At 47.1% G+C, this 21,389-nt stretch overlaps 1 protein-coding gene across 1 annotated transcript in view; it reads left to right on the plus strand.

Moving 5' to 3' along the window:
• Window positions 1-20,294, plus strand: part of LOC140724454 (uncharacterized) — a 31,726-nt gene extending 11,432 nt beyond the window's left edge. The window contains exons 2-12 of the mRNA XM_073038906.1: window positions 4,614-4,811; window positions 5,460-5,555; window positions 6,234-6,329; window positions 7,235-7,330; window positions 8,004-8,099; window positions 8,958-9,017; window positions 12,258-12,347; window positions 13,250-13,345; window positions 13,610-13,699; window positions 15,111-15,196; window positions 15,474-20,294. Coding sequence (XP_072895007.1) covers window positions 4,754-4,811; window positions 5,460-5,555; window positions 6,234-6,329; window positions 7,235-7,330; window positions 8,004-8,099; window positions 8,958-9,017; window positions 12,258-12,347; window positions 13,250-13,345; window positions 13,610-13,699; window positions 15,111-15,196; window positions 15,474-15,548 — 939 coding nt within the window. The 5' untranslated portion in view covers window positions 4,614-4,753 and the 3' untranslated portion in view covers window positions 15,549-20,294. The remainder of the gene's footprint in view (window positions 1-4,613; window positions 4,812-5,459; window positions 5,556-6,233; window positions 6,330-7,234; window positions 7,331-8,003; window positions 8,100-8,957; window positions 9,018-12,257; window positions 12,348-13,249; window positions 13,346-13,609; window positions 13,700-15,110; window positions 15,197-15,473) is intronic.
• The last annotated feature ends 1,095 nt before the right edge of the window (window positions 20,295-21,389 follow it).

A 21,389-nucleotide genomic window follows, 5' to 3' on the forward strand; every position in this document is an offset into this window, starting at 1 on the left:
TGCAGGAGGTGCAGCCAATTCCAGCTCCTGAAAGACCCCATAAAGGAGCTGGAGCTGGAGATGGATGAACTTAGGAATATCCAGCAGGCAGGACAATTGATAGATACGACTTTTGAACAGGTGTTAGATCCAGAGTGCAGAATTTGGGGAGCAGATGGGTGAACACCGAGAGAGGTAAAGGGAGAAGGTAGTCAGTGTAGAGTGCCCCTGTGGCCATTCCCCTCATCAACAGGTAGGATACTGCTGAGGGGGGTGACCTATCTGGGCAAGGCAGCAGCAGCCAGATCAACAGCACTGTGGTCAGCTCTGAACTTCAGAAGGAGAGGGTGAAGTCAGGCAGAGCAATAGTCACAGTGGACTCGATAGTTAAGGGGACAGACAGGAGATTCTGTGGCAGGAAAAGAGACGCCAGGATAGTGTGTTGCTTCCTGGGTGCTGGGGTCCAGGATGTCTCTGAGCAGTTGTAGAATATTCTGGAAGGGGAGGGTGAGCAGCTGGAGGTCGTGGTACATGTTGGTACCAATGAGACAGGAGAGGGATAGAGATCATGCACAGTAAGTTTAGGGAGTTAGGAAGGAGGCTGAAAAGCAGGACCTCCACGGTGGTAATCTCCGGATTACTCCTGTTGCCACGAGCTCATGAAGGTCAGAACAGGAAGATAGTGCAGATGGCTGAGGAGATGGTGTAGGAGGCAGGGTTTCGAGTTCCTGGATCTTTGGAACCTTTTCTGGGGAAAGGGTGACCTGTACAAGTGGGATAGGTTGCACCTGAATTGGAGGGGATCCAATATCCTGGGAGGGAGGTTTGCTAATGCTGTTGAGGAGGGTTTAAACTAGTGAAGAGCAGAGGATGGGGTGGTTGGCGCACAAGTAGTGACAGATTGTTGGGAATTATGAGAAAGGATAGGCAGATGATAGAGCAAAGAAGCACTCAGCCAGATGGTTTGAGATGTGTCTGTTTTAATGCAAAGAATATCATAAACAAGGTGGATGAACTTGGAGTGTGGATCAATACTTGGAACTATGATTTTGTGGCCATTACAGAGTCTTGGATGTCTCAGGGGCAGGAATGGCTGCTGAGTGTGCCGGGCTTTAAGATGTGTGAAAAAGGACAGGTAGAGAGGCAAACGAGGTGGGGGACTGGCACAACTATTCAGGGATAGTATCATGTTTGCAGAAAAGGAGGAAGTCATGGAGTCATTGTGGCTGGAAGTCAGAAACAGGAAAGGGCAATAACTCTGCTGTTTTTTTTACAGAACCTCCCCCCCCCCCCCCCCATAGACATCGAGGAGCAGATAGGGAGGCAGATTCTGGAATTGTGCAATAATAAGAGGGGTGTTGTGATGGGTGATTTTAACTTTCCTTACATTGACTGGCATCTCCTTAGAGCAAGGGGTTTGGATGGGGTGGAGTTTGTTAGGTATGTTCAGGAAGGTTTCCTGATGCAGATCAGCCACCTGTGGGAGAGGCTGTGGTTGATCTGGTATCAGGAAATGAACCTGGTCAGCTGTCAGGTCTCTCGGTGGGAGAGCATTTTGGAGATAGTGATCACAACTCTATCTCCTTCACCATGGCGCTGGAGAGGGACAGGAGCAGACAATTTGGGAAAATATTTAATTGTGGTGGTGGTGGTGGGGAGAATATGCTATTAGGCAGGAACTTCGGAACATAAATTGGGAGCAGATGTTCTCAGGGAAAAGCATGGCAGAAATATGGCAAATGTTCAGGGAACATTCGCATGGTGATCTGCAAGGTTTGTTCCATTGAAGGACAGAAAAGATGGTAGGGTAAAGGAACCATGCTGGACAAAGAATGTAGAAAATCTAGATAAGAGAAAATAAAAGTGTTAAGAGAAAGGTACAAGAAACTAGGTACTGTTAGAGCTCCAAAAATTACAGGGTGCCAGGAAGGAGCTCAGGATTGAAATTAGGAGTGCTAGAAGGGGCCATGAGAAGGCCTTGGTGAGCAGGATTCAGGAGAACCCCAAGGCATTCTACAAGAATGTGAAGAGCAAGAGGATGAGCCGTGTGAGAATAGGACCAGTCAGGAGCAATAGTGGAAATGTGCATGGAGCCAGAGTAGGTAGCGGAGGTACTTAATGAATTCTTTACTTCAGCGGTCATTACTGAAAAGGACCTTGGCATTTGTGAGAATGACTTACAGTGGACTGAAATGCTTGAGTATATAGACATTAAGAAAGAGGCTGTGCTGGAACATTTGAAAAATATTAATGTAGGTAAGTCGCTGGGACCAGATGAGATATACCCCAGGCTACAGAGGGAAGTGAGGGAAGAGAGTGCTGAGCCTCTGGCGATGATCTTAGCATCATCAATGGGGACAGGTGAAGTACCAGAGGATTGGAAGGTTGCAAATACTGTTCTATTGTTCAAGAAAGGGAGTAGTGATAATCCAGGAAATTATTGACCAGTGAGTCTGACTTCTGTGATGGGCAAGTTGTTGGAGAAGATCCTGAGAGGCAGGATTTATGAGCATGTGGAGAAACATAATCTGATTCGGGATAGTCAGCATGGCTTTGTCATGGGCAGGTCATGCCTTACGAAACTGATTGAATTATTTGAGGATGTAACAAAACACATTGATGAAGGTAGAGCAGTGGATGCAGTGTATATGGATTTTAGTAAGGCACTTGATAATGCTAGGCTCATTCAGAAAGTAATGAGATATGGGATCTAAGTAGATCTTGCTTTGTGGATCCAGAATCAGCTTGCCCACAGAAGGCAAATGGTGGTTGTAGGTGGTTTGTATTCTGCATTGAGGTCAGTGACCAGTGGTGTTCCGCAGGGATCTGTTCTGGGACCCCTCCGCTTTGTGCTTTTTATAAATCACCTGGATGAGGAAGTGGGTGTGGGGGGGTTAGTAAGTTTGCTGATGACACAGAAGTTGGGGATGTTGTGGATAGTCTGGAGCATTGTCAGAGGTTACAGCGAGACATTGATAGGATGCAGGACTGCTCTGAGAAGTGGCAGATGGAGTTCAACTCAGATAAGTGTGAGGTGCGTCACTTCAGTAGGTCAAATTTGAAGACAATATAATATTAATGGTAAGACTAGTGGCAGTGCGGAGCATCTGAGAGATCTTGGGGTCCATGTCCATAGGACACTCAAAGCCACTGCACAATTTGACAGTGTTGTTACAGCTATACAAGACCTTGGTCAGACCCCAATTGGAGTACAGTGTTCACTTTTGGTCACCTTGCTACAGGAAGGAATGGGGATACTATAGAGAGAGTGCAGAGGAGATTTACAAGGATATTACCTAGATTGGGGAGCATGCCTTATGGAATAGGTTGAGTGAACTTGGCCTTTTCTTCTTGGAGCAATGGAGGATGAGGTGTGACCTGGTAGAGGGGTATAGGATGATGAGAGGCATTGATCCTGTGAATAGTCAGAGGCTTTTCCCAGTTCTGAAATGGCTAACACGAGGGGGCATAGTTTTAAGGTGCTTGGAAGTAGGTACAAGGGGGATGCCAGGGCTAAGTTTTTCACGTAGAGAGTGGTGGGTGCGTGGAATGCAGATAGAGGCAGATACAATAGGGTCTTTTAAGAGGCTCTTAGGTAGGTACTTAGAGCTAGAAACATAGAGGGCTATATAGTAGGGAAATTCCAGACAGTTTCTAGAGGCTGTTTACATCAGCCTTTGTACACCACGGTTACTGTAGAGAAGGGCCTGTAATGTGCTGTAGATTTCTATGTTCGATGTTCTCTTTGCATTGTTGCCATCAGGAAGAAGGTACAGGAGCCTCAGGACACACACCACCAGGTTCAGAAACAGTTATTACCCCTTAGAAATTAGGCTGCTGAACCAGAGGGGTAAAACTTCACTCACCACTCAAACTGTTCCCACAACCTATGGACTCACTCTCAAGAACTCTTCATCTCCTGTTCACAATGTTTATTGCTTATTTATTATTATTATTATTATTATTATTTGTATTTTCACTGTGATGATCTTACAGTCTGCTGCATCACTTTTTATTCTGAGATTCTCCGACTCGAGAATCGGCAGAAAACTCCCGCAGTGTTGAGAGAGACAGGGAAAGGGAGAGGGGGAGAGATAGAGAGAGAGATCGACCACAGAGATTTCCATCCATACATCTGCCACAGTGAAATCCTGATGTTCCTTCTCCCATTGTAGTTGAGAGGGGAGGATGGTCACAGAGAGGAGGGAGGAATGACTGTGAGGAGTTACACGGTGACTGATGAGACATAGAAATGACCGGAATGGGATTTGAGTAATTCAGTACGTGGACAGAAGGAAATGGGTGAAAACACACTGGAGAGAGGGATGGAGAGAGACGTGGGATGGTGGAGTGGGAGGAATGAGGTGAGTGAGGAGAGAGTGATGACTGTGTGAGGAGAGTCAGACAGAGAGATCAGTGAGAGTGACACTCCAACTGGAGGGAGGGAAGGAGAGACTGACAAGAGAGTGAATGCCGAGAGGGAGATGTGAGGAGAGAGATTTGGGAGACGAGGGTAGAGGTAGTCAGATTTGACCTGGACTTGAGCCTCCCATTCCTGCCATTGAGATCCTTCCTTATCGAACGTAAGACCTGTTCACTACTTTACTCTTCCTTTGTATATCTTCTTATTGCAGATTCTCAGTCAGACACAACTCGGGAACCCCAGGGATCTGTGACTGCAGAACTTGGCCTGGGTTTAACCACCACCACAGCAGGGTCTTCAAGCTCACGTACAGATACCCAGTCAGACATAACTCCGGAACCACAGGGCTCGATGACAGGTGAACCTGTTCCGGGTTTGACCACCACACCAGCTGGGTCTGTGAGCTCAGGTAAAGATCCCTATTTCAATTCAACTTCCCATTCCCAGTTGTCTATCCAAGGCCTCCTCTACTGACATGATGAGGCCAAACTCAGACTGGAGGGCCAACAACTCATATTCCATCTGGGTAGCCTGCAAACTAATAGCATGAACATTGATTTCTCTAACTTCCATTATTTTCTCTCCCCTACCACTTCTTTCTAATTCCATTTTTACTCTGGCTCCCCTCTTAACCCCTCTGTTCTCCTCAGCTGCCCATCACCTCCCTCTGGTCCCCCCCCCCCTCCATCTCTTATTCTGTTCACTGCGATTCGATTGCTCCGCCTTCAGCCCTTTACCTCTTCCACATAACACCTCCCAGCTTCTCAAATCAACCCCTCCCTCACCCACCCACCTTCCCACTCACCTGGCTTCACCTGTCACCTGCCAGCTGTACTCCTCCCCACCTCTTCATTCTAGCTTCTTCCCCCTTCCTTTCCAGTGCTGATGAGGGTTCTCACCTGAAAGCATTCACTGTTTATTCCCCTCCAGAGATGCAGCCTGACCTGCTGAGTTCTTCCAGCATTTTGTGTGTGTTGCTCTGGATTTTCAGAATCTTTCGTCTTTGTGAATTATTGTCCCTGTTGTGTTGTTTCAGCTCTGTGTTGCTTTGTTCCAGACATGAAGGTTTCCACATTGGACCAGTCTAAACGATCATCTACTAGAGAAGAGACTCAGAATCCGACCTCTATCCCAGCGGGAGACGCATCCTCAGGTACCAAGTCTCATGTCGGTCTGTGTTCATTCAGTCTCTGTCACTCTGTGAGGTTGAACCTCCCATGGACCAGTTCACCTACTGGATGTACAGTGCATTGTGGGTAGGGGAGTGATTGATGGAGTCAGTGGATCCTCTGTCCTGTCTGTTGGGTTGGGTTTGGTGAGTCGTGAGGGATGAGGCTCTGTTGGGGGTTGGAGAGAGTGGGGTGGGAGGAATGAAAAGAGAGGGGTGGAGAGACTGAGAGTGACACAGGAGGGAGGTTTCATATGGCTCTATTTATTATCAGAGAATGTATGCTGTGTAGAACCTGAAGTACTTGATCTTTGCAGACATCCATGCTGGAGTGGGAGGAAAGAGAGAGTGATGACTGTGTGTGGAGAGTCAGACAGAGAGATCAGTGAGAGTGATGCTCCAACTAGAGGGAGGGAAGGAGAGACTGAAAAGAGAGTGATGCAGACAGAGTGAATGCTGAGAGAGGGAGAGGGAGATGTGAGGAGAGGGATTTGTGAGACAAGGGTAGAGGAATTAAAGAGCAAAGAAGAGTGAAGTGTATGTATTTCAGAGGACAGATTTGACCTGGACTTGAACCTCCTGTTCCTGCCATTGAGTTCCTACCTGGTTGAATGTAAAACTTGTTTACTACTTTCCCATCCTTTGTATATCTTCTTATTACAGATTCCCAGTCAGACACAACTCATGAACCCCAGCGATCTGTAACAGGAGACCTTGGTCTGGGTGTGACCACCACCCGAGCAGGGTCTGCAAATGCAGGTATGTGTGGTGAGGTCATTGAAGGGAACAATCTTTCTCTTCTTCAGCCCCAAATATTCATCTGGGCTCTGACTGAGAATAGTGACCGGTCACAGACATTCAAGAGGGAGAGTTGCTGAACAGGGACTGGATGGTTTTGGTATCTCTTCAGATCAGAGACCTCCTTTCCAAATTGTTGTCCCAGTGGCTACCCATTTCAATTCAACTTCCCATTCCCACATGTCTGTCCAAGGACTCCTGCACTCACCTGATGAGGTCAAACTTTGATTGGAGAGGCAACACCTCATACTGTGTCTGAGTAGTGTCCAAACTGACAGCATGAACATTGATTTCTCTAACTTCCAGTAATTTATACCCCTACCAATTCCCTCTCCTTCCACCTCTTTTTGGCTCACGATTTAGCCCTTCTGTTCTGCTCACCTGCCCATCATCTCCCTCTGGACACCCACTTCACTTCCTTTACTCTATGGTCCATTGTCCTCTCCAATGGGATTAGTCCTCCTTCAGCCCTTGTTCTATCACCTCCAAGCTTCTCAAATCACCCCTCTATCACCTCTATCACCCTCTATCACCCCCTCTATCACCTCCAAGCTTCTCAAATCACCCCTCCCTCATCCACCCACCTTCCCACTCACCTGGCTTCACCTATCACCTGCCAGCTGTACTCCTCCCCACCTCTTTATTCTGGCTTCTTCCCCCTTCCTCTCTGGTGCTGATGAATGGTCTCAGCCCAAAACATTCACTGTTTATTCCCCTCCAGAGATGCAGCCTGATCTGCTGAGTTCTTCCAGCATTTTGTGTGTGTTGCTCTGGATTTTCAGCATCTGCAGAATCTCTCATCTTTATGAATTATTGTCCCTGTTTAATCTCTGCCACTCTCCCATATCTCTGTTACTTTGTTCCAGACCTGGAGACTTCAACACTGGATCAGTCTACAGGATTGTCTACTGGCGAGCATACACAGGAACTGTCCTCTATCCCTGCGGGAGACACATCCGCAGGTACCAAGTCTCATGTCTGTCTGCGTTCATTCAGTCTCTCTCACTCTGTGAGGCTGAAACTCCCATGGACCAGTTCACCTACTGGATGTACAGTGCATTGTGGGTAGGGGTGTGAATGATGGAGTCAGTGGTTCCTCTCTCCTGTCTGTTGGGTTGGCTTTGGTGAGTCGTGAGGGATGAGGCTCTGTTGGGGGTTGGAGAGTGTGGGGTGGGAGGAATGAAAAGAGAGCGGTGGAGAGACTGAGAGTGACACAAGAGGGAGGTTTCAAATGGCTCCATTTATTATCAGAGAATGTATGCTGTGTAGAACCTGAAGTACTTGATCCTTGCAGACATCCACGCTGGTGTGGGAGGAAAGATAGAGTGACGCCTGTATGCGGAGAGTCAGACAGAGAGATCAGTGAGAGTGACGCTCGAACTAGAGGGAGGGAAGGACAGACTGAAAAGAGAGTGATGCAGACAGAGTGAATGCTGAGAGAGGGAGATGTGAGGAGAGGGATTTGTGAGACAAGGGTAGAGGAATTAAAGAGCAAAGAAGAGTGAAGTGTATGTATTTCAGAGGATAGATTTGACCTGGGCTTGAACCTCCTGGTCCTGCCATTGTGTTCCTTCCTGATTGAACCTAAAACTTGTTTACTACTTTCCCCATCCTTTGTATATCTTCTTATTACAGATTCCCAGTCAGACACAACTCATGAACCCCAGCGATCTGTAACAGGAGACCCTGGTCTGGGTTTGACCACCACCCGAGCAGGGTCTGCAAATGCAGGTATGTGTGGTGAGGTCATTGAAGGGAACAATCTTTCTCTTCTTCAGCCCCAAATATTCATCTGGGCTTTGACTGAGAGTAGTGACTGGTCACAGACATTCACGAGGGGAGTTGCTGAACAGGGACTGGATGGTTTTGGTATATCTTCAGATCAGAGACCTCCTTTTCAAATTGTTGTCCCAGTGGCTACCCATTTCAATTCAACTCCCCATTCCCTTTCCCACGTGTCTGTCCAAGGACTCCTGCACTCACCTGATGAGGTCAAACTTTGATTGGAGAGGCAACACCTCATACTGTGTCTGGGTCGTGTCCAAACTGACAGCATGGACATCGATTTCTCGAACTTCCAGTAATTTATACCCCTACCAATTCCCTCTCCTTCCACCTTTTTTTGGCTCACTATTTAGCCCTTCTGTTCTGCTCACCTGCCCATCATCTCCCTCTGGACACCCTCTTCACTTCCTTTATTCTATGGTCCATTGTCCTCTCCAGTGGGATTTGTCATCCTTCAGGTCTTTACTTCTTCTATGTATCACCTCCAAGCTTCTCAAATCATCTCCTCCCTCACTCACCCACCTTCCCACTCACCTGGCTTCACCTGTCACCTGCCAGCTGTATTCCTCCCCACCTCTTTATTCTGGCTTCTTCTCCCTTCCTCTCCAGTGCTGATGAAGGGCCTCAGCCCAAAACATTCCCTGTTTATTCCTCTCCAGAGATGCAGCCTGACCTGCTGAGTTCTTCCAGCATTTTGTGTGTGTTGCTCTGGATTTTCAGCATCTGCAGAATCTCTCATCTTTATGAATTATTGTCCCTGTTTAATCTCTGCCACTCTCCCATGTCTCTGTTACTTTGTTCCAGACCTGGAGGCTTCCACAATGGATCAGCCCGATAGATCATCTACCGGACAGACATCTTCAGGTATTAGATCTTGTGTGCATCAGAGTCCCTTAGTCTCTCGCTCTGTGATGTCGAACTTCTCACAGACCAATTCAGCTGTTGGATGTGCGCCGTAACGGGCTGCCAATGAGTGTTCAGTTATTCCTTCCCTTCTGTCTGTGTGAAATTTCTGCGAAGTTCAAGAGAGCTCACATTTGGTGAAGGCATTTGCTTTGTCATTAGCCACTGGTAACTGGAAGGGAGGGAGGGATAGTTGGGAAGGTAGGAGAGAGGGTAGGAGAGAGCACCAACAAGGGAATGGAGGGGAATGTGTAAGATAGAGTAGTGGAGGGAGGATGGTGACTGGATGGATGGAAATGGGGCAAGTGAATGGAGAAGTGGGTAGAAAGGAGGGCTAATTGGAGGGGAAAGGCAGACAAGGAGGGAATGAGGTATGAGAGGGTCCCATAGAGTTGGGGGAGTTCACGAAGAGGTGGCTGGAGATGAAGTGACGCTGAAGATTCACAGGTCCACAGCTGGACAGTGCAGATCAGGAATCAGTGGTGGGGATCATTGAAGGAAACACTGTGGAGATATTTGTTTCATCGCTCACCGCACATTGTTCCGTTGTTTAAAGAGGGCAGCGAGGATGGGATGGGGATGGGATGGCCAAGTGATTGGAGATTGGTCATCATGTTGGGATCGGAGGAGATACCTGGAGAATCGCAGCCCTTACGGTGGGTGGGAATACACTGGACACCTGCAGAATATTGGAGATTATATGGAGGTTGGGCAGGACTATGGTGCATCAGGGTATTGGGCAGTTTTTGAAGTCTTGGGTCATCAGAGCGATGGGGGACTGGGGCATTGGCGAATAATAGAGGTTTGATGAGTCTTTGTGAAAAGGTTGTATCATGGGGTGATGAATAGGGTCAGGACTGGTTTGAGTTTGATGGATGTGGGTGAGGTAGTGAGCCACTGTGGCTTTTAGACAGAGTGAGAGGGATGATTGAGCAGAGAGTGATGGAGTAAGTGTCAAAGGGATGTTCTGAGAGGTCAGAGGAAGACTGACAGATCAGAGGGAAGAAACTGGTGAGGAATGAGAGAGGGGAGGCAGGAACTGTGACAGGATGGAGAGGGAAGGTGAAGGTATGGTGGACCCCAGTTGTTGGGGAGAGTAACAGAGGAAAGTGGGATGTACTGGGTGAGTAGCAGACGAACTGAGGAGACAGTGTGTTGGTGTCTGGGAGAGGGAGGGATGGAGTGTCTAACAGGAGAAAGATGGAGTGGATGGCAAGGGTCATGTGTGTGGAGTGCGGGAGAATTAAGGGGAGGGATTTCAGTGTCTCAGATAGGAAGGATGGATGGTTATGAGAGAGGAATGGGGTGTGAGATTAAAGAAGAGGGTTGACTGAAAAGGGAGGTGTGAATGGCCTGGGGGGTTGGGGGGACAGTGTGGGGTTTGAGGTTTAACCCATTTGATTTCAGTTGATAGTTTCTTCCTGTGTTGTTACCTCCCATCTCCCCTGTGGTGTTCCCCAACACCACAGTTCTCTGACTGGTTCACATTCGTAGTGAACTAGTGGGAACCCAGGAAGCAATGACTGAGAACCTGGGCTGGGTTTGTCCACCACCAGATCTGGTGTCAGAGGAGAAGATCACTGAGGGGAATGTTCAATGTTCCCTGTTCAATCTGGGAATAGAGATTCATAATTGGAAGTGGCATCACAGGTAGATCGGGTCGTGAAGAGCGCGTTTGGCAGTTTGGCCTTCATAAATCAAAGTATTCGGTCGTGATGTTATGGTGAAGTTGTATAAAGCATTGGCGGGGCCTGATTTGGAATATTGTCAGCTGCTGGCAGGAAAGACGTCAATAAGATTGGACAGAGTTCGGGGAAAATTTACAAGGATATTGCTGGGACTTGAGGACCTGGGTTATAGTGAAAGGTTCAATAGGTTTGGGCTTCATTCCTTGGAGTGAAGGAGAATGAGGGGAGAATAGATGGAGGTATATATAATGATGAGGGTACAGGTAGTGTCAATACAAGCTTTTCCACTGACATGACAGAGGTCATGGGTTAAGGGTGAAAGGTGAAATAGTTAAGGGGGAACCTGAGGGTCAACCTCTTCACTGAGAGGGTACTGAGAGTGTGGAATGAGCTGTCAGTGAAGTGGTGGATGTGGGTTTGAATGCAGCAATGAAGAGATGTTTGGATAAGTACAAGGATTGGAACAGTATGGGGGACTATGGTCCAAGTGTGGGTCAATGAGAATAGGCAGAATAGCAGGTTGCACAGACTAGACCCTGTAGCTCAACACTCTGTGTTGGACTGGGGAATACACGAACAACGGAAACCCGTTAGAGACCTTGTGATGTCTGATACACATCTCCACAGATCTGGGTGTTTAGTTTGTGTGTGATCCCAGGGAGGGATAGAGATGAGTGGAGGAGGGGTCAGAGGATTAGAGAGTGTGGAGGGGAGGGATGAGAGAGAGCAGAAGAGATTAGGGACAGGGTAGGAGAGGAGATGAGAGAGGGGAAGTGAGTGAGGGAGAGTGGAAGGAAGGGACAGCATAGGGGAGGAGGGAGAAGATGAACAGTGTAGGTCAGGAGAGAATTGAATGGGGGGGAAGAAGGGCTATAGATGATGGAGGTTGAGAGAGGGTCTGTGGGGTGAAGGGTATGCAGGTAAGTGCTGAAGGAGTAGTGGAGGACTGACAGTGGGGGAGGAAAAGGAGGGAGGGGAGGGCAGGAGAGGGGAATGAAGAGAATGGAGGGGAGAGTGTGACAGAGAAGAGGGGAGAGTGGAGAATCGTGGATGGAACTGGTGAGTAGTCTGTAGGGGAGTGAGGATGGTTAGTGCAGAGAAGGGTGAGAGGGAGTGAAGTAAGAGGGCGATAGGAAGGAGGTTTGGATGGAGTGAATGACAGATTGGAGGGGAAATTGGGCTCTACGAAGGGGCAATTGTGTGGATGGAGTGAGAGGTGGCTGGAGAGGAAGTGATACTGGAAGTGTACAGACCCACAGCTGGACAGTGCAGGTCAGGAATCAGTGGTGGGGATCATTGAAGGAAACCCTGATCCCCATGTTGATCCCTGAACTTCGTCCGGACTCCCACTGAAGGGAATGATTAGGGGTGACAGGGAATTGGGAGAGACAGTGGAGAGACCCTGTGTGATGTTGGTTTCTACATGCACCTCTTCCTCTGTTCCTCTGACTCATGATGATTGCTCCAGTGTCTCCACTCTCTCACTCTCTCTGTTCCTCTATTCTACACACAGGTAGTTCCACAGGGAAACAGACCGATGGGTCAGTGTCTGGAGAACACACCCAGAAATCATCCTCTGTCCCAGCAGGAGACACGAGCCCAGGTGTGAATTCTTCTGTCTGTATGGATTCAATCTCACACTGTAAAATACAGTGTCTCAGTGATCAGTTTACCTGCTGGATGCAGGGGATGGGGTGTGAATGATGGAGTGAGAGGTTCCTCTCTCTTCCCTGTGACAAATTTCAGCACCATCCAGGATCACTCCAAGGGAGGGTATTGCAAGATTATAACATGGGCAGTAATGACCTTGGTCTGAGTTTAGTCCATGGGCCGGGTGAGGTGGGTTGGTGACCAGAGCGTGAGGACTCAGCTAGGGTAGTGTTAGGATGGGATGGATGAGGGATCGGACAATGATCATTGTGCGTTGGGGGTGGTGGGAAACACTGAGAGGGCCAAGGCCCCAGTGGCCGGGTGGGAACTGACTGGATACCTGGTGCGTCCATGGAGGTTAGTGATATTGGGGAGTTTTTAAAGAGTTGGGACATGAGAGTGCATTGTTGGACTCGGCAGTGGAGAATGGTGAACGTTTGAAGTAACGTTGTATCTTTATGTAGAGATTGTTTTTGTGACATGTTGAATAGGGTCAGGATTGGCGTTGGAGAGTGTGAGGTGGAATGAGTGAGCAGAGAGGGGTGGATGTTGGACTGGAGAGGCTGAAGGAGAGAAGATGATTCATGCTTGACCACTAGCCCATAAGAGTCTGCAGGCTCGGGAAATGGTGGTGGGATTCACTGAAGGGAACCCTCATTGCCATGTTCAGTTGCAGAAATTCATGCTGAGGAGAGAGACCTGGAGTCATGGTGGTTTGGGAGGGAGAGTCAGAATAGGGACGTGGATATTGTTGGTTTCTTCATACACCCCATCCCCATTCTCTCAGACTCATGTCTTGTCTAATGATCTGTTCCTGTGTTTTCCATCTCCTCCTTCTCCCTTCCTTTATTCTAGGTTTCTGGACTTACACAGGGAAACAGTCTGAAAGGTCATCCACTGAGGATTTTTCCCAGGAAACTTCTTCAGACCCAGCTCGAGATACAGTCTCAGGTACCAAGTCTTGTGAAAGTGTGTCATTCCATAACTTTGTAACCTGGATGTTCTCATGAGCCGATTCAAGTTGAAGTTTATTGTAATTCAACCATGCATTTATATATAGGGAAGTGAAACAATCATTCCTGTGTCAAACTGAGGGCAGTGAGGGGAGGATTGGGAAGGAGAGGGATGGTGTCAGTTTCACCACAGACCCAGTCTCCCATTCCCTGAACTCCTGTCCCACTGTGATGACCTGTTTTGGGTATTCCTTCATTGCAGACCAGGAGGCTTCCACAGGGGAACAGCCCAAAGGATCAACTACTGGAGGGTGTATACAGAAACCGTCCTCCGCCCCAATGGATACCTCAGGTACGAAGTCTTGGGACTGTTGGAGACATATGATCATTTCCACTCCTCCACTCCCCTCTCCCCCTCTCCCCCATTGCCCCAGTCCCCCACTCCCCCACTCCTGGGCCCATTCACCTGCTCGACCTGCAGTGCAGGGCACGTGAATAATGGTTTCGGGGAGACGAAGGACCGAGGGCCATTAGATGGCTGGAGAGGGTAAGTGTGGAGACCAGGGAGAGGGTCAGAGTAACCGGGAGAAAGGGTATGTGGGGGAGTTATGACAGGAAAGTGATGGGGAGACGGAATAGGATTCATCATTAAAGACACCCATCACTCAGGAATCCCTCTTCACATTGCGATCACAAAGGAGGAGGAACAGGAGCCTGAGGACACACAATCAGCATTTCAGGAACAGATTATTCCCTCCATCATCAGATTTCTGAATGGACAATGAACCCATGATCACTACTTCCATTACTTTGTCCTCTCTTTGTGCACTGCTGGTTTGTAAATGTATGTTTATGTGGGAGGAGATTATGCCGGTGACATTAAACCTGATTCTGAATAGAGAGACCTGATGTCACTGAGGAAGGAAATGATTGGATGTGATAGGAGGGATGTGTGGGTGAGGAGAGATGGTCGGAGTGATTGAGGAGGGAGAGGGTGACTGAGGAGTGGAGGGGGAATGGAGAGACCTGATGTCACTGAGGAAGGAAATGATTGGATGTGATGGGAGGGATGTGTGGGTGAGGAGAGATGGTCGGAGTGATTGAGGAGGGAGAGGGTGACTGAGGGGTGGTGAGGGCGAGTGGGAGCTGACTGATATCTGGAATGGCCTGAATACAGAGGGATGGTGAGTGAATGAGGGAGGTTTCTTGCCAGTTTCCATGACGTGTTCCTCCAAGAGTTCATTCTCCGTGTGATCATAAGTCTTCACTCCTCGTTAACACACTACACCCAATACCAGGAGCTCTAATCTTCTGCACCAATGACCGTGTACTGCTCTAATCTTACATGTGGATGTAACTGACATCATTTCCAATGTCCATAAAACTGTCCAATGCAGGTAATTGGGAAATCCCACATTCCATGTCTCTGTCTCTCACTCTGGATTCATCCATCTTTCTCTTTCTTTTCTCACTACCACTTTCCACCCCCCTCACTGTCTGCCCCTCCCTCGTTCTCTGCCTCTCTTCACTTCCTGTGCACACTCTCTCCCTGACCCCACCCCTGCCCTTTTCTCACACTCTCCCTGTCCCTGTCTAAACGGATATTGACATAGATATTTGATGAGGATGTGGGGAGGAATCAAACTGCTGGGGTGGGGGAGATGAGATTGCACGATCGAAGTGACAAAGATGAGGGAGCACATCCTGTAAGCAGCGCTTGACCTGACAGTGACACCATGTTGACACTGGGCTGTTTTGTTCAGGAGAGGAGGACGGGTGGATTGACGTGCAGGTGACAGCGAGTGGAGACATGAGTGAGGAAGAAGTGCGGGAAGCCATTCGAAAAAAGGTGAGAGAGTGAGCTGAAAGGGATGGGGTGGAGGGAGGGCGGAACACGGGGACAAATACCCTCTCCTTCCTTTCCCCTCTCCTCCTCCCATTCCCTCCCAATCCCTCATTTCTCTATCACCTTCTCAATTTTCTCTCCTCTCATCCTCCTCTTTCCTCTTAGCTCCCTCCCTCTCTGTCACACCTCTGCCTCCTGTCTCGATGCTCCTCTCCTCCTATCTCTCCATCAACTTCTCCTTCCTCGGCAATCATTCATCTTTCCTCCTCTCTGGCCGCAGCTCCGGGAGATGTTCGATGATCCAGATCCTCAGATTGAGCTTGTCCAGTGCACGTCGGAACCTCCGGAGGAGTGAGGGAGTGATCCGTCAACAAGTGAAGGAGTCCTCAGTTCCATCTCCCTGATGCTTTACAACCTCTCCCTTACTCCAGCCTGCCTTTCGACAAGTATACGACTCACAAAGGGTTAATCCTAGGAGAGCCAGAAGATGTTGCTACACTCTGCTGATTCCCCAGTGTGATGCAGCCTGCATGCTTTTAACCGTATAACCCTATAACAATTACAGTACGGAAACAGGCCATTTCAGTCCTTCTAGTCCATGACGAACGCTTACTCTCACCGAGTCCTACTGACCCACACTCAGCCCATAACCCTCCATTCCTTTCCTGTCCATATACCTATCCAATTTTACTTTAAATGACAATACCGAACCTGCCTCTACCACTTTTACTGGAATCTCGTTCCACACAGCTACCACTCTCTGAGGAAAGAAGTTTACCCTCGTGTTGCCCCTAAACTTTTGCCCCATAACTCTCAACTCATGTCCTCTTATTTGAATCTCCCCTACTCTCAATGCTATAAGTCTATCCACGTCAACTCGATCTATCCCCCTCATTATTTTAAATACCACTATCAAGAACCCCCTCAACCTTCTATGCTCCAAAGAATAAAGACCTTACTTGTACAGCCTTTCCCTGTAACCTAGGTGCTGAAACCCAGGTAACATTCTAGTAAATCTTCTCTGTACTCTTTCTATTTTGTTGATATCTTTCCTATAATTTGGTGACCAGAACAGTACACAATATTCCAAATTCGGGCTTACCAATGCCTTGTACAATTTTAACATTACATTCCAACTCCGATACTCAATGCTCTGATTTACAAAGGCCAGCATACCAAAAGCTTTCTTCACCACCCTATCCACATGAGATTCTACCTTCAAGGAACTATACACCATTATTCCTAGATCACTCTGTTCTATTGCATTCTTCAATGCCCTACCAGTTACCATGTATGTCCTATTTGGATTATTCCTACCAAAGTGTAGCACCATTAAACTCAGCATTAATCAGCATTAAACTCCATCTGCCATCGTTCAGCCCACTCTTCTAACTGGCCTAAATCTCTCTGCAAGCTTTGAAAACCTACTTCATTTTTCCACAATGTCACCTAACTTAGTATCATCTGCATAGTTACTAATCCAATTTATCACCCCATCATCCAGATCATTAATGTATAGGACAAACAACCTTGGACCCAATACAGATCCCTGAGGCACACCACTAGTCACCGGCCTCCAACCTGACAAACAGTTATCCACCACTACTCTCTGGCATCTCCCATCCAGCCACTGTTGAATCAATATTACTACTTCAATATTAATACCTAATGATTGAACCTTCCTAACTAACCTTCCATGTGGAACCTTGTCAAAGGCCTTACTAAAGTCCATATAGACAACATCCACTGCTTTACCCTCATCAACTTTCCTAGTAACCTCTTCAAAAAATTCAATAAGATTTGTCAAACATGACCTTCCACATACAAATCCATGCAGACTATTCCTAATCAGACCCTGTCTATCCAGATAATTATATATACCATCTCTAAGAATACTTTCCATTAAGTTTCCCACCACTGACGTCAAATTGACAGGCCTATAATTGCTAGGTTTACTCTTAGAACCCTTTTTAAACAATGGAACCACATGAGCAATATGCCAATCCTCCGGCACCATCCCCGTTTCTAATTACATTTGAAATATTTCTGTCAGAGTCCCTGCTATTTCTACACCAACTTCCCTCAAGTTCCTAGGGAATATCCTGTCAGGACCTGGAGATTTATCCACTTTTAGATTCCTTAGAAATGCCAGTACTTCCTCATCTTTAATTGTCATAGTTTCCATAACTTCCCAACTTGTTTCCCTTACCTTACACAATTCAATATCCTTCTCTTTAGTGAATACCAAAGAAAAGAAATTGTTTAAAATCTCCCCATCTCTTTCGGCTCCACACATAACTGTCCACTCTGATTCTCTAAGGCACCAATGTTATCCCTTACTATCCTTTTGCTATTAATATAACTGTAGTAACCCTTTGGATTTATTTTCACCTTACTTGCCAAAACAACTTCATATCTTTTAGCTTTTCTAATTTCTTTCTTAAGATTATTTTTACATTCGTTATCTTCCTCGAGCACCTCATTTACTCCAAGCTTCCTATATTTATTTTAGATATCTCTCTTTTTCCGAACCAAGTTTCCAATATCCCTTCAAAATCATAGCTCTCTCAAACTTTTAACCTTTCTTTTCAACCTAACAGGAACATAAAGAGTCTGTACCCTCAAAATTTCACCTTTAAATGACCTCCATTTCTCTATTACATCCTTCCCATAAAACAAATTGTCCCAATCCACTCCTTCTAAATCCTTTCACATCTCGTCAAAGTTAGCCCTTCTCCAATTAAAAATCTCAACCCTGGGTCCAGTCCTGTCCTTCCCCATAATTATATTCAAACTAATAGCATTGTGATCACTGGACCTGAAGTGCTCCACAACACATACCTCCGTCACCTGACCTATCTCATTTCCTAACAGGAGATCAAACACTACCCCTTCTCTAGTTGATGCCTCCATGTATTGCTGCAAAAAAAAATCTTGCACATATTTTACAAACTCCAAACCATCCAGTCCTTTTACAGGCTTCCCAATCTATGTGTGGAAAATTTAAATCTCCTCCAGTCACAACCCTGTGCTTACTACAAATATCTGCTATCTCCTTACAAATTTGCTCCTCCAATTCTCACTCCCCATTAGCTGGTCTATAATACACCCCTATAAGTGTTACAACACCTTTCCCATTCCTCAATTCCACCCAAATAGTCTCCCTAGACGTTCCTGCCAGACCACTGCTGTAATATTTTCTCTTACAAGCAATGCAACACCTCCCCCTTTTGTCCCTCGGATTCTATCACACCTGAAGCAACGAAATCCAGGGATATTCAGTTGTCAATCACACCCCTCCTGCAACAATGTTTCACTAATAGCTACATTTCCAGGTAACAATCCATGCTCTAAGCTCATCCACCTTTCGTACAGTGCTCCTAGCATTGAAATAAATGCATTTAAGAAATTCTCCATCTCTTCCTCTCTGTTTATCTCTAACGGTGCAAACAACTTTACTATCTTCTTTTTCTTCTTTTTCCCACACATCTGTTCCTACACTCTGGTTCCCTTCCTCCCTCGTATCTAGTTTAAATCCACTGGAGCCTCTCTCGCAAACTTACTTGCAATAATATTGGTGCCCCACCAGTTCAGATGTAAACCATCCCGCCGGAACAGGTCCCACCTTCTCCGGAAAACTACCCAATTATCTACAAATCTGAAGCCCTCGCTCCTTTACCATGTCTTCATCCACGTGTTGATCAGATTATGAAGTACGATCCCCTTGAGTAGTGATGCCACTCAAATCTAGAAGCCTAGAACTGAGAGTGAGCACACAGACTCAGCCTGTTTCAGGAGGAGCAGATCTCCCGAATGATGAGATTAATCACAGAACACCCCGGGTACGGTCACTGTAAACACCGACACCCCTCACTACAGAACCGGGTCAGTGTGAGACGTCACACACCTTCCACAGTGTACGGTCTGTAAACACCGACACCCCTCACTACAGGACTGGGTCAGTGTGACACACACATCTGGGTTTGCAACAAAATGGGAAAATTAACTGATGCTGGGCTTCATTGCATTAATATATCACCAATAATTTGCTGTAACTGATTGAACTGAAAATTTGTGTGAAATAATCGCTTTTTGATAAAAACACAGAACCGTGAAGACATCATGGTCTGTGGAAGTAGTGAGGAAGATCCCTGATCTCCAGAGGTTCTGAAGAAACTATCCTGTGCACCTTTGCAGACATCTGTGTACACTCGCAGAGCACAGGACAATCCTGCACATACCCACCCAATCAGCACAACACCCCGACACATCCGTCTGACACAGTACCGATCTCCATCTCTCCCTCAGACACTCTCATTCCCCATCTCTCCAGATAACACACAGTTTTACTCCATCTCGCTCTCTCTGATACGCTCTCATTTCCATCTGTTTCTCTCTCAGATACGCTCTCATTTCCATCTGTTTCTCTCTCTCCGATACACTCTCATTTCCATCTGTTTCTCTCTCTCCGATACACTCTCATTTCCATCTGTCTCTCTCTCTCCGATACACTCTCATTTCCATCTGCTTCTCTCTCTGATACACTCTCATTTCCATCTGTTTCTCTCTCTCTGATACGCTCTCATTTCCATCTGTTTCTCTCTCTGATACACTCTCATTTCCATCTGTTTCTCTCTCTGATACACTCTCATTTCCATCTGTTTCTCTCTCTGATACACTCTCATTTCCATCTGTCTCTCTCTCCGATACACTCTCATTTCCATCTGTTTCTCTCTCTGATACACTCTCATTTCCATCTGTTTCTCTCTCTCTGATACTCTCTCATTTCCATCTGTTTCTCTCTCTGATACACTCTCATTTCCATCTGTTTCTCTCTCTGATACACTCTCATTTCCATCTGTTTCTCTCTCTGATACACTCTCATTTCCATCTGTCTCTCTCTCCGATACACTCTCATTTCCATCTGTTTCTCTCTCTGATACACCCTCATTTCCATCTGTTTCTCTCTCTCTGATACGCTCTCATTTCCATCTGTCTCTCTCTCCGATACACTCTCATTTCCATCTGTTTCTCTCTCTGATACACTCTCATTTCCATCTGTTCCTCTCTCTGATACACTCTCATTTCCATCTGTTTCTCTCTCTCTCTGATACACTCTCATTTCCATCTGTTTCTCTCTCTCTCTGATACACTCTCATTTCCATCTGTTTCTCTCTCTGATACACTCTCGTTTCCATCTGTTTCTCTCTCTGATTCACTCTCATTTCCATTTCTCACATCGAGCAATTCAGTCGATCTCGAACCACAGATTCCCACAAACGGAGAGTGGGAGATTTGGACAGGGTGTCGGAGAACAGGGTGCAGAGACGGATTATTGTGTCCTCAGTCTGCAAGGGTTTGAAGGGTTGAAATCCAAGGGATCTTTGACATTCCTGAATATTATTTGTGTGTGAAGCTGATGATTTGCATTGCTATTGCTTGTTATGCTGCTCAATAAACATGGAACTGTCCGAACGCAAGGTTCTGAGAGATGTGTTCCTTTTATATCATCTGTAATTGCGGGTCAATGTGGAGAGCTGAGCATTGGCGCCCTCTGCTGGGGAGAGTGGGCAGGGCAGAATCAGTGGGTGGCGGGAGGTCAGGGAGTGTGTGTACAGGTCATTCGGGTGGGTGGCTGGGGTGGGGAGTGCACAAGACCCTTTCTGGACCTGGGGGAATTTGCTGCGTCTTTCCTGACGGAGTGGGGGGGGGGGGGGGGGTGGATCGAGTGATAATGAGGAGGTGGAGAAAGAAATTGGACCCCTACTCTCTCAGGTACCTAATTTGTTCTCCCTTCCTGTAAGCTCATTCTGTCCTTCCCTCTCCCCCCGCCCCATGGCACCATATCCCTGTATAGGGAAGAGTACGTATATCTGCACACTGTCTGTCTTCATCCTTTCCTCCCGTTTCCCTTCTCTCCTCCAATGTTCTCTCAACCCTTCCCACTCTCTCTCATTCTCCCTCACATACTTTCACCGCATCCCTCCCTATCATTTTATCACTTTCTCTATCCCATTCTCTTTCACTCCTTGATCTCCCATCCATCTTTCATTCCATTTTCTCTCTTTCATTGCATCTCTTTCTCGTTCTCTCACTCTGTCGCTCTCTGAAGACCCCGTTCGATCCCTGTCCCCGTGCTGTCTCTGTGAAGTGTGCATTCTCTCCCCTCCCCCTCCCTCCTTCTCTCAGACCAGGC

This window comes from Hemitrygon akajei, unplaced genomic scaffold, assembly GCF_048418815.1.
Source record: "Hemitrygon akajei unplaced genomic scaffold, sHemAka1.3 Scf000226, whole genome shotgun sequence".
NCBI lineage: Eukaryota > Metazoa > Chordata > Chondrichthyes > Myliobatiformes > Dasyatidae > Hemitrygon > Hemitrygon akajei.